General features: G+C 40.3%; 1 protein-coding gene across 1 annotated transcript in view; it reads left to right on the top strand.

Annotated features, from left to right (window-relative positions):
- Positions 1 to 13,488, top strand: part of SLIT3 (slit guidance ligand 3) — a 779,517-nt gene that overhangs the window by 523,741 nt on the left and 242,288 nt on the right. Inside the window, exon 11 of the mRNA XM_054037022.1 lies at positions 7,803 to 7,874. Within this exon, the coding sequence (XP_053892997.1) occupies positions 7,803 to 7,874 (72 nt within the window). The remainder of the gene's footprint in view (positions 1 to 7,802; positions 7,875 to 13,488) is intronic.

The following is a 13,488-nucleotide window of genomic DNA, read 5'->3' as shown; positions in this document are numbered from 1 at the left end:
AATGTACCTCAACACTCCTCTGCACCAGACACCTCGGGGGATGAGGATTAATTCAGTCTCCATGGCCCCTTGCTGAGGCTGCTCATGAAGGCACCATGGACAGTGGAGTTTTTTATGTGAACAACTGCTCGATACGAGTAAGATTGATCCTGTCAAATTGTTTCACATAAGAACTGAAATACCAAATAGTTAATGCTCTTTGACATGATCCTATGTTGAACAGTGGCTGTTGGGTGAAGTTACTGCACCACCAATCCAGAGTCATCAAGTTCCCAGAGTCGAGGAATTATAAATACGGATCCCAATATTTAAAAGATCAAGTCATCAATCTCATAGTTTCTCTGTTCTTCTCTCTCACTTTCAGTATAGCTGTATGTATTTTTAAAGCTCTACTGTATTAGCGAACAAGTCAGTAATTTTTGTGAAAAATGACAGTCATTATTTGTTACTATTTTGTTACTGTTTTTTTTCTGAGGTATTAATAATATTAAAACTTGATGATCCTTTATTGTTATTTCTGTTTTCATGATTGGTGCCTTCCAACTGTCAAGATATAGAAAATGTTGCTTTTTTTCCTAATCATTCAGGACCCAGTGTGATGTTTATTATGAAAAGGATAACACTAAAGATTTTGTGTGCAAGAATTCCATTAGCAAGTTACATTAATAGGCTTTTGAAGCACTGTTGGCATAGGCTTTGAGATTATTCTTGAAAATACTGTTAAGAAGTATTATTTAGTCCTGAGAGGAGCACAGGATCTGGTCCAAGAGATAACTAATAACTGGACCACTAGGAAATAGTTACCATAATATAATAACATTTAACATTCCTTGGTGGGAAGAACACCTCAACAGCCCAACACTGCGGCATTTAATTTCAGAAAGGGGAACTATGCAAAAATGAGGAGGTTAGTTAAACAGAAATTAAAAGGTACAGTGACTAGAGTGAAATCCCTGCAAGCTGCATGGACACTTTTCAAAGACACCATAATAGAGGCCCAACTTAAATGTATACCCCAAATTAAAAAACACAGTAAAGGAACTAAAAAAGAGCCATGTAAAAGAAGCAGTGGGAGATGAAAAGGCATCTTTTAAAAAGTGGAAGTCGGATCCTAGTGAGGTAAATAGAAAGGAGCATAAACACTGCCCAATGAAATGTAAAAATTTAATAAGAAACGCCAAAAAGGAGTTTGAAGAACAGCTAGCCAAAATCTCAAAAAGTAATAACAAAATGTTTTTTAAGTACATCAGAAGCGGGAAGCCTGCTAAACAACCAGTAGGGCCCCTGGACGATCGAGATACAAAAGGAGCACTTAAAGTCATTAAGGAGAAACTAAATGAATTCTTTGCTTCAGTCTTCACGGCTGAGCATGTTAGGGAGACTCCCAAACCTGAGACGTCCTTTGTAGGTGACAAATCTGAGGAATTGTCACAGATTAAAGTGTCACTAGAGGAGGTTTGGAAATTAATTGATAAACTTAACAGTAACAAGTCACCGGGACCAGATGGCATTCACCCAAGAGTTCTGAAAGAACTCAAATGTGAAATTTTGGAACTATTAACTATGGTTTGTAACCTGTCCATTAAATCAGCTTCTGTACCCAATGACTGGAAGATAGCTAATGTAACGCCAATATTTAAAAAGGGCTCTAGAGGTGATCCCGGCAATTACAGATGGTAAGTCTAACATCAGTACCGGGCAAATTAGTTGAAACAATAGTAAAGAATAAAAATATCAGATACATAGAAGAACATAAATTGTTCGGCAAAAGTCAACATGGTTTCTGTAAAGGGAAAACATGTCTTACTAATCTATTAGAGTTCTTTGAAGGGGTCAACAAACATGTGGACATATGTACTTAGCTTTCCAGAAAGCCTTTGACAAGGTCCCAAAGGCTCTTACGTAAATTAAGTTGTCATGGGATAAGAGGGAAGATCCTTTCATGGATTGAGAACTGGTTAAAATACAGGGAACAAAGGGTAGGAATAAACGGTAAATTTTCAGAATAGAGAGGGGTAACTGGTGTTCCCCAAGGGTCAGACCTAGGACCAATCCTATTCAACTTATTCATAAATGATCTGGAGAAAGGGGTAAAGAGTGAGGTGGCAAAGTTTGCAGATGATACTAAACTGCTCAAGATAGTTAAGACCAAAGCAGACTGAGAAGAACTTCAAAAAGATCTCACAAAACTAAGTGAATGGGCAACAAAATGGCAAATGAAATTTAATGTGGATAAATGTAAAGTAATGCACATTGGAAAAAATAACCCCAACTGTACATACAATATGATGGGGGCTAATTTAGCTACAACTAATCAGGAAAGAGATCTAGGAGTCATCTTGGATAGTTCTCTGAAGACGTCCATGCAGTGTGCTGCGGCAGTCAAAAAAGCAAACAGGATGTTAGGAATCATTAAAAAAGGGATAGAGAATAAGATGGAGAATATCTTATTGCCCTTATATAAATCGATGGTATGCCCACATCTTGAATACTGTGTACAGATGTGGTCTCCTCATCTCAAAAAAGATATACTGGCATTAGAAAACATTCAGAGAAGAGCAACTAAAATGATTAGTAGTTTGGAACGGGTCCCATATGAGGAGTGATTAAAGATGCTAGGACTTTTCAGCTTGGAAAAGAGGAGACTAAGGGGGGATATGATAGAGGTATATCAAATCATGAGTGATGTGGAGAAAGTGAATAAGGAAAAGTTTACTTGTTCCCATAATATAAGAACTAGGGGCCACCAAATGAAATTAATGGGCAGCCGGTTTAAAACAAATAAAAGGAAGTTCTTCTTCACACAGTGCACAATCAGCCTGTGGAACTCCTTGCTTGAGGAGGTTGTGAAGGCTAGGACTATAACAGGGTTTAAAAGAGAACTAGATAAATTCATGGAGGTTAAGTCCATTAATGGCTATTAGCCAGGATGGGAAAGGAATGGTGTCCCTAGCCTCTGTTTGTCACAGGGTGGAGATGGATGGCAGGAGAGAGATCACTTGATCATTGCCTGTTTGGTTCACTCCCTCTGGGACACCTGGCATTGGTCACTGTCGGTAGACAGGATACTGGGCTGGATGGACCTTTGGTCTGACCCAGTATGGCCATTCTTATGTTCTTATTAAAAATAGGTTTTTGCAATTTAAAAATGTATATGCATGTAGATATGGGAAAGACAGCCTTTATTGCAGTTCTGATTCTACACAGCCTTATTACTATTCCTGCCATGATAGTGAAACAGTAAACCATTATGCCAGATGTTAATTTTACATTATTCATCCACTTTTAGCAAGGAAATCCCCAAGTGCTTCACACACTTTATTGACACTGAAGAGATTGCTTCCATGGAGATCAAGAGATGTCCTTGTCAGTGTGTGGCAGGATTAATGTGACATTTCTCTGTCTCCTTAGTGAGGTTCAGAATTGTTGTGGGACAGTGAGGATCTATAATCTGGACCAGTGCTCATCAGGGTTTGTGAAATCTAGTGGAGATCTATTTGTTCCATTACTATTGGTGGTTATTGCCATCTCCCTTTGGGACTGCAAGATGCTAGTATTACTAATGTAAGCATGAATTGTGGTCAAGAAACTCGCTCTTAATACTAAAAGGCTCACCATGTTGTCTCTAATCTTAATATTTTGGGAGATAGTGTTGAGAAGATTATAATTAGACATCTCTGGCATCATCAGAAGTCTTCAGATTTTCTTAGCTCCTTTCTCTCTGCTGTTAGACCTAATTATGGTATGACATGGAGACAGTGCTGGCTTCATTGGCTGATGACCTTCTAATGTGGGGCAAAGCGCACTTGTTCATGCTGATTCTTTAGAAATGGCAGGAGCCTTTGATATCAGAGGGATTAATAACATGTCTGGGGGACCTAACAGGAATATACCAAGGAGAACAAAAGTTTCTCCATTTTTTCTCTGAAAGCAATCAGAGGGTGATATTATGCCAATGCTGTGGAGTACCAGAAGGTTGTATCCTACTACTTCTGCTGTTCAGTCTACATGTGAGGATGTTAGGATGTTATTTCAATATTTTGATGGTACTTAGCTCAGTTTCCTAAAAGATGGTGAAGTTTTTGTTTCACAATGTGTGGCTGAGCTTAGACCTTGAGTTAGAGCTGGTTAGCTGAGGCTCCAACTAAATGAGACAGGTGGGATGAGGGCAACATCCTGAGGAGAGGGAAGAGCTGTTTCCTGGATTAAGAAATTATGCTTGCTTTAATTAAAACTCACTGGATGCTTAACTGCCACTGGATGTTCAGGTAGCAGCAGTATCCAAGAGAACTTATGCCATCTTCTCTTGGTTGCAACCTTTCATCTGTCATGGACCTCATTACAGTTATTCATGCCTCCACACATGGTTAACCACTGGAACTCAATTTATCTAGCTCAGAAGGAAGATTTCACCCTTCTAGTAGACAAATATATGATTGCATAGTCTAGGGATTTGAAAATTTATAGAAACATCACTAAGCCATCTCCTACTATTTTACTTGTGCTTCTCAGGTGCATTTTGGGCACAAGACTGAGGACTCCAGCCCCCAGAAAGGTGTGGCTATAACAATATAACTGCACTTCTTTCTGATGTTTAACGTTTACACCTTTTATCTTAGCAATAAACAGGTCACAAAGTTTCACAACCATCCAACTAATGTTGCAATATGACTGTTCCTCAAATTATTTTATGAATTGTGGATTTGTTTGGTTTTAATTTTTCAACCAGCTCTAAACGTTATTCAGTAGTTTGTCTCAAAAGCTCTTACAGAGGGCAGTAAAGAAACTTAAATCATCTTCATATGCTATACAAGAAGCACAAGATATGCCTTCTTCCCTGCTGCAGAGATAGAAGCGATTTGCACTCCTACACAGCATCTGCGTGCAGTCACCCTCAAGAGCAGTGGTGGGCAACCCACGTGGCCCGTCAGGGTAGTCTTCTGGCAGGCCGTGAGACAGTGTTTACATTAACCATCCGCAGGCATGGCCGCCCGCAACTCCTAGTGGCTGCAGTTTGCCGTTCCCGGCCAAACGAAGCTGTCTCGCAGCCTGCCAGCAGATTACCCTGACGGGCCATGTGTGGCCCACGGGTTGCAGGTTGCCCACCACTGCTCATGAGTGTGTTTACCAGACTTTTCAAAAAGGAAATCATTTCTGTGTTGTCGTGGGCATAAGGAGATGAGACTTTGAGATGGTTAATGAGTTCTCTGCCTGGATGGAATCCTGATCAGTCTATTAAATTCCCAGCTAAAGAGCTGCAGTTCCACTCAGTGATTCTAGTGATATCCAAAACTATGGAAGTTTGTGCTCTGTGACCTAAACTGACTTAGTAATGAAAGGTTAGGAAAGCGTGTATCCGCTCTTTCCTGATGTAAATCAAGCACTAGAGTGGAGTGAACTTACCACAAAGCAGCAGGCCATAGAAAGGAAACAAAAAGAAAAGCAAAATCTTAATTGAATCCTTGTGCCTCAATCAAGGCAGGAGGAGATTCAGCCTCGCTCTCTAAGCAACAGCACTGGAGCCTTGGCTCTAATGGAAAGGAAATAATGTGTCTAATTATCTTCTAATGCTGATCATACCACATCCGCATGAGGTGGGTGAATGTCATCTCCCAGCATGCTATTTATGCAAGTTCAGGCACCATTAGTTATACCCAGATTAACCTCCTAAATTGGAGAAGGGTAGGAGGGACAAAATCTTTTGTCAATCAAAATGTGACATATACAGAAACAGGCTGCACTGAGATGTTTGATTCCAAAACTAAGGTTCCCCTTTCAGATGTTAGGGTTCTGATCTATCACATTGCTCTACTCCATTATAATGGGTTGAAAAATATTCCTGAATAGATGCCATACTATAAACACTGTGCCAAGAAATTTGGCGATTTCTATGAAGGCTGCTATTTACATCTTACTGTCTAGACACAAAGTGCAGTCAATGTTAACTGATTTCCTAAACAGATTTCAGAGGGCATGAAAGGGGTTCTTCTTTAGCTATACTCACCACAGACTTGACTGTAGTGAGTGTAGCTAAAGAAAAACCGCAAAAATGAAACTCCAGTGGACAAAAGTGAAGCAAAACGCTATAGAAGGAAAAATTATTAGATCAATCACTTTGTTAAGAGCTTTGTGAGAAAATCTTATTCCTTGTAGATTCCTAAAGAGATGTTAGGATGCTGCTACTCAAATGAGGTTTACTGCATAAGCCCATCCACTGTTCTGAACATGTCTTCTAGCAGAAATGGAGTGACAATGGAAATGTAGTATGTGAAATACTACCTGTGTCTGATTGTACTAGCCTGAACAATCATGAAACAGTCAGTGTTGACATAAGCAGGTACCATTCCAAAGGAAGACAATGGGACAGTTTATATGTTTAAAGTTCTGCATGTACTAAGTACCTCAGAGAAGATGATTTGACATCATAGCCATGTTGGGACACCCAGCACAACATGTTCCTATCCTACCTGTAATAAAGGATGGACTGGGTCTTTAACATTTTCAGAACTCCTGTTGAAACAGTGAAAGCATGTTGTGACTAGATGCCCCAGCGCAGCTGTAATGGGAGTGTGACAGGGACCTTACTGAAACTTAATGCCTTGACCAGATTCTGTAGTGATTTATGGCCCCTTTACACCATGCTGGTGGCAGAATAAGGTCATAATCTAGGTTTAAATGCCCAGCAGAGTTCCCCTCGGATGAGGGGTGCAGTAGAATATACTCTGCTCATCCGCAACGGGCAAGAATGATCATTAAGAACCTTACATCAGTGGCACAATTTATTACTGCCCACCAGTTCTGAGTGGCCTAATGCTGGTCTTTAAAATCAGAGAAATGGCTGATCTATTCCCCCATACAAGCGTACTCCGCTGCCAAACAGAGATCTGGCACAGGAAAGACTTATCTATTAACCCAGTACTCACAATTCTTAGGATGGTTATATACTCTAACCCTAAACAGGGCTAACACATTTTGTTTATGAAGCTAAAATTCTTGCCCAGGCTGTCACAATCTTGCATCTTGATTACCACAACATCTTTTTCTCTAGCCTTGACAAATACAGTCTTGTCCTGCTCCTATCCATTCAGCATGCTACCTTATAGCTCATTTTCCTATCCCATTGCTTTGACCATGTCATCCCTCTCTTTGTAGCCCTCCACTGTGCCCCCTTTTCTACTGCATCAGACATAAACTACTTGTCTCCACTTTCATAGCCTTTCATGGCCTATTGCCATACTACCTATCATCTCAGTCTGGAAATATCGACTCCCGCCTCTGGTTAGCTAATGATACCAGCCGCAGTTCCCCACTTGTTAAATTTTCAAACAAGCATCTTTATGCTTTTTTCCATGCTGCCCCTCCTGCTTGGGAGGTGCTCCCCGTAAACATCCTCAAAGCCACCTAATTGTTAAATTCCTCCTTAAAACTCTCCTTTGCCATGATGCCTGCTAAAAGCTTTACAACACTTAGAGTACTGTTGCGCTGATAACATGGCCTATCATGCTGACCAATATTGTTGCATTGTTTTCTTGAATTCCCCCATCTGTCTGTGTCCGTCTGTTGTCCCTTATCTTAAACTGCAGTTGTAAGCTCTTTGGATCAGGAACCATCTTCTTGTTCTGTGTTTGTACAATGCCTATCACAATGTGATCATGGTGAGTATGCTAGGGTAATACAAATAAACAACAATAATAATGAAATAAGTAATAAAGTGCTTATAACACTGAAAAAAACCTACCTTTTTTCAACAAATTCCTATTTACAAGTAACCTGTCATTCCCCGCCCCCCTGTATCTTTACAGAGACATCAGCAAGAATCAAATATCTGACATTGCTCCTGATGCATTCCATGGCTTGAAATCTCTCACCTCGTTGTAAGTAGGGCTGAATGAGCTGTTTGGGGAGAATTTGAATGTAAAAAAAATAGAGTAAGTGGTGGCTGGTGATGCTTTGTTTCTGTGCACAGTCCTCAACTAGTGTGAAGAACCTAATCTTTTGTAAATGAGAAATTGATCCTGCAGACTTGAAGAGGGAACAGTTTGCACAACTCTAATAAGTTCCTTTATAGATGAGTACCCTGAAGGTTACTTATTTGTTTACTTCTCCAAGGCCATTGAATGAGTGTATTCTTTCTGTAACTGTGTTGTATGTGGTTATGTAGGCTTATTGCTTGCCTCATCTTGGTGTCCAAAATCACACCACAGCTCAAAGTCACTTTTCTGTGGTGCTTTTATAAAGATCTTGGGGAAAAAAGCTTTTCTACAGCAGCGCCCTCTTCCATTTTCTCAGCAGCATTCAGATTCTGTTTTCCTTTTTGCAAATTACATAATGAAAGACCTCAACCAATCAAGAAAATGTTCATATTTTTGACCTGTATGTACTATTTTATCAACAAGGTACATGGACTAAAATATTACTTACTACAGAAACAAAAGGGGGAAAACAGAATCTCAATAACTAATATTTTCTTTTTTGAAAATCAAAACTATTCACTGTCTCCAGTTGTTTGAATATTGCTGTATTTTAGCCAGCTCACACCACTAGTTCTATTGAAGTTCTGTTTTAAAACACTGAAGCTTGTAATAGGAAAGACGGAGCAATACAAGGTCATTTACTGCATAAAGAAAATGAACCAAAGACAAAGTGTTGGGAAGAAGGCCTAATAGGAAGAGGAGTCTAAAGCTTTGGAAAGGCATTACCTGAGTTAATATGAAATATGGTTTTAAGACAATTTAGATTAATTTGAATTAGAGACCACTAGCGTAACCTTTACGGAGTTGGCTTAGACAGAGTTTATGCACTTTACAAATGCTGCCATCACTGCATTTTCTGGATGCCGAATAGCATTAGTAAATAACCTGTGTAACTTTTTGATCAATGCAAATACAGAAAGACTTATCAGCGTTAAAATTTTTATTAAAGTTAATGTTTAAAATTAAATATACACAAGTTAAGAGGGAAGGTACTGTGCATCTGGGGTCAGGCTGTACTAAGCCCTTCAGGCAGAATACCTAAAAGCTGGGCTTTATCCTGTCCTAAACACACCTGGTAGAATGCCAAAGATAGATACTGTTACCAGTATTTATTGAGTAACTTGTGGATTTGAGTATTCTGTTGCCAGTCAACCTGCTATGGATCTTGTCAAATCCCACAAAAGTGTTAGCAAATGATTCAGTGAAAAAAAGAGATGTTCACTGAATAATGTAATTTGGCACAGTACTAGACTAGCACTGCTCAACAGGCTTGTGCTCTAGGCAAACAGATAGAAGTGATTTTCAGTCAAGGCACCTCCAGTGCTAATGCCAGTAAAGGCATCCAAGTTTAGGTAGAATTGACACAAGCCCACAAGTTGGCCTCAGTGGCTGGGGTGGCACACTGGGTACAGGAAGGAAGCCAGAATCAAAACCATGCTGGAATGCATCAATAACATTTTGACTTCCCCCAGAACCAGTAAGGGGGCTGAGTATTCTTTGGCTTGTCATCCAAAACTCTGTTTAAACCGAATGAGCCTCAGTTGATTTAAAACTGTTCCAGACCAGTTCAGGTAAAGTATAGGTGAGGCCTAACGCAGAAGTAGTTCATCAAGGAGATAGGGATAGTTTTGGCCAGAAGCATCAAAAGGAGGATAAAAGGAGGGAAGTTGCCTATAGCAGGGTCTTTCCTCATCCAGTGTTGGACACTGCCTCTGCCTCAGTTTGCCTCCATCTATAGCCAAACTAACCACTACAGCTGGTGCTCTAATTGCTATCCCCTTGCAGGAACTGGATTATTTACACAAAAGTATTTAAATTCAAAACTAGAAATTCCTGGCCTTCTCCTGGAGACTCACTAGTCCATTATAAACTTCATGGGCTCTAAACTCTCTCTTAAGATTTTGCTCCTGCCATTCTCTGCAGGTCACTGCAGTCGGGCCTTTCCGTTTGGTTGGTAGGGAGTGCTAATTCCCTGGTACTCCCTACCCATGGGTCTCTTCTGGTTCCCTTGCAGGTACCTCCCTGCTGATGTATCTTCTCCTTATTCTTGTTTCTGTGCATCAGGTTCTAGCTCTCTCTGAGCTGGGAAGCTCTGCCAGGCCCACTCCAGAATCTGGGCATCTTTAGAAAGATTTCCCTCAGGTCTTTCCTTGCATCTGGTCTTCTTCCATGATGAAGCTGGCTCCCTCTTATAGGAAGCCCTACCCTTAGGCTATTAATATCTGATGCATGGTCACCTGAGCCAGACATCAGCCCAGGCTCATCAACTGGGAGGCAGATAACTAGGCATAAGCGGGGCTGAAGCCAACTCCCCTTAAAGGGCCAGTCCCCATTCTATGGCACTACCAAATGGAGCAGAACAAGAGGGAACAAGGTAGAATTCACTTTTTTTTTTTAAGTGGTCCATTATTTTTGGAGCCCTGATGGCCCAGTGACATTATTCAGCTCCATTTTCTGAATGGTCACTTTGTCTACAGTGCGTTGTCTTAGCTGAGTAATTTTTCTTATCTTTATATTGAATGTGATTAGGTTGTTATCTGATAAGAATGTTTGCCAACATTGAGATTAAATCTGCATATGGTACAGCTGGTCTTGTAGCTTTCAGAGTTAAAACCATGATAAAGGAAGGAGACATACTAATGCAGAAATGAAAGTAGGCAACTTTGTGCCCATTAAAAAATAAACACTGTTTGAATTCTTTTCCTTTTCTTCCACAGCCCCCATTGTCTGCTCCTTCTTAACTGACTGCACTTGTGGTGCTCCCTGTTTCCAGGAGAGTGAAAGTGCCTATCTGCAAAGCTGCCAAGAATGTTTTTCTAACAACTGACCAGTGGATGCCCCTTATATAATAGCTTACCCAATCCAAACTCTCCTGTAATTAGTTGAGTGGTATGAGGCCTCAGTGGTGAGGCAGGGTACTCTGCCCACCATAGTTACAGTAGAATAGAAGAAAACAGGTGTGCAGTAGTTTCTAAACATTGTGATGCTAATTACAGCAGCAGATGCACACACTATACAAAATCCAATCTCTTAAACGTGACTAGTGGCCCATGCCCTACAGGGTCACCAGACTTTTTCTTAAAAAAATAAAATATCTTTTTCAAACAAGAAATCTCTTAGTGCTCAGACTCAAACTGATTATAACATCCCAGCTCCTTAGAACAGCACTTCCTGTCTTGGCAGTGATTTCTTTTGCACAAACCAAGAGGGAGAAGAGCTTATCCAGTATAAGGCCCCAAGCTCCTTCCATTGCCAGCGTGTCCTGTAAAAAGGAAATTAAGTAGCTGGTTTCTCCTAACCCATGTGTTCAGCAGAAGTTTGCTCTCCAGCCATGTCTGGAATCAGACTTTGTAGTAAGGATGTTTTTCTTCTTGAAAGAAAATCCAGGGAATACACAGAAAAGGGGGAGCTCCGGCCCCTCCCTTTTGAGTTAGTTATTAGAGCCCAGAATCAGGGAGAATAAATCTAGTTTGATAAAGAGCATTGACTTTACCCTGAAGTGCCTCCATTCTTTCCCTTGACGCTTTGTTCTGCCACATAACGTTGCTCTCAGTCTTTAGTCTGTTGGTCACTGATTGTCCATGCTTCTGGGTAGTTTATGGAGTTGTTTTTGTTACAGTGGTGAATCCTCCTGTCAGTCTTCAAGCTATGAAGCTTTCTGCTACAATAGTTGTAGCAGAGTTCAGAGTTCCCTTGGAGTTTCCAGAAACTTATTTGCTGCACTTTAAAAAAATGCTCACCAAAACAAACACATCTCGGCAGGCTCTTTTCATGTGTTTGGGTGGATGTTTGGTGTAAATTCAACCATGATCCTATTTTGGAACTACACTGAACACATAAGAGGATCAAACCAAAGTGCACATTGATTTAGAGAAGTGAAGGTCTGCAGTCATCAAGTGTGGAGATAGAGGGACTCTGGAGACCTGGTTTAATTCCCATTCTCTGTAACCTTCAGCACGTCACTTAGTCTCTCTGTGTCTTAGGCCATGTCTACACTAGCGTTTATGTCAGCAAAACTTTTGTTGCACAGGGGTGTGAAAAGACATCCCCCTGAGCAACATAAATTTTGCCAGCATCAGTGTTCATGTGCACAGTGCTATGTTGGTGGGAGACGCTTTCTGCCGACCTAGCTACCACCGCTCATTGAGTTAGATTTATTATGTCGATGGGAGAGCTCTCGCCCGTCGGCATAATGTGGCTACACTACGATCTTACAGTGGCATCTTACAGCTGTATCGTTACACGTTTGCCACTGTAAGCTTGTAAGTGTAGACATGGCCTTAGTTTCCCATCTGTGCAATGGGAATAAAAGCATGTCCCTGTGTAACGGGATGTTGGGAGGATAAATACATTAGACATTGTGAGGTGCCCAGATACTACAGTACTGGGGTCCATATAAGTCTTTAAGATGCATAGAAGTAAATGCAAAGTCCTTAACCTAAGGATAAGTAAGCAACACAGATACAAAAAGAAGTGGTAACAATGCAGCTGCTATGTTCATGTTAGAAGGCTTGTTATTCTCTTGCCTCCATAATACTATCCTAATATTACTTTTTGTGTGTGAGATAATGTTGTTGTAGGGAAGACGTGGAAGCAGAAAAGATTGATTGGAAGGGGCTCCACTGTCTCAGTGTTAAGCAAACATTTGAAAACCGCTAGTTTTATATTAGATTTACAACCTGCATAACTAGAGTATTATTTTGCCTTTATTAGGTAACTGTTAATAAAATACAAGTTTCATACACAAGGCTGGAAATTGTGGATAAGTTTAGAACATTTTCCTGTTTCTACTCTGTTTCAGCTGTCACATGGACTTTCTGAAGTAAATTAGTTTTGGTTCATCCAGTGAAACATCTGGCTTGACTATCAGAGAGGGGATTGGATGAGGGATTAGTGTCTGTTTATTGTACATAGTACCAAAGATACAAGAGGATTCTGGGAGCCAGTAGACTTTCTGCACATTTAATTCGGCTGTACCAGAGTTCTAAGACCTTATCCAGACAGTCTGGGGACATTTTGTATGATGCAGCAAAGCAGCCTAAGCCCTTCAGTTGTGAAGGAGTAGATTTCAGAACTGTGTAAGATGAGAAATCCTTCCCCATCTGAATTAGGCTCACAAGTGATTTATCAGTTTAGATCAGCTGGCATACAGACTATTCTTACTGTTTGGCATGTCATTCACATTTTGCATCATCACATGCCGTGCGATAATGTATCTAGTGTCATCCTGGGCTAAAACACTATCTATTTAATAAATGTTGAATCTATTTTAGAGTAACAAATTGCAGCCAGTATTTTTACCTTGATTTATCTGGCCTAATTGTTATGCAGAAATATGAAATACCGTACCAAAAAAGCGCAAGTTTTTCCTAAAATATCAGAAATTTAATGCTGCTATTACCCACAATCCTTGCTGCTGTTTTGAGAGCTCTTATTCCTGTTGAACCTATGCCATTGTCCTCATAATTTTGGAAACATAATTCTTCATAGCAAGAATCATTTTCACAGTCTGAAA

Source organism: Malaclemys terrapin, chromosome 8 (assembly GCF_027887155.1).
Source record: "Malaclemys terrapin pileata isolate rMalTer1 chromosome 8, rMalTer1.hap1, whole genome shotgun sequence".
Lineage (NCBI taxonomy): Eukaryota > Metazoa > Chordata > Testudines > Emydidae > Malaclemys > Malaclemys terrapin.
This window is presented reverse-complemented; position numbering and strand designations above follow the sequence as displayed.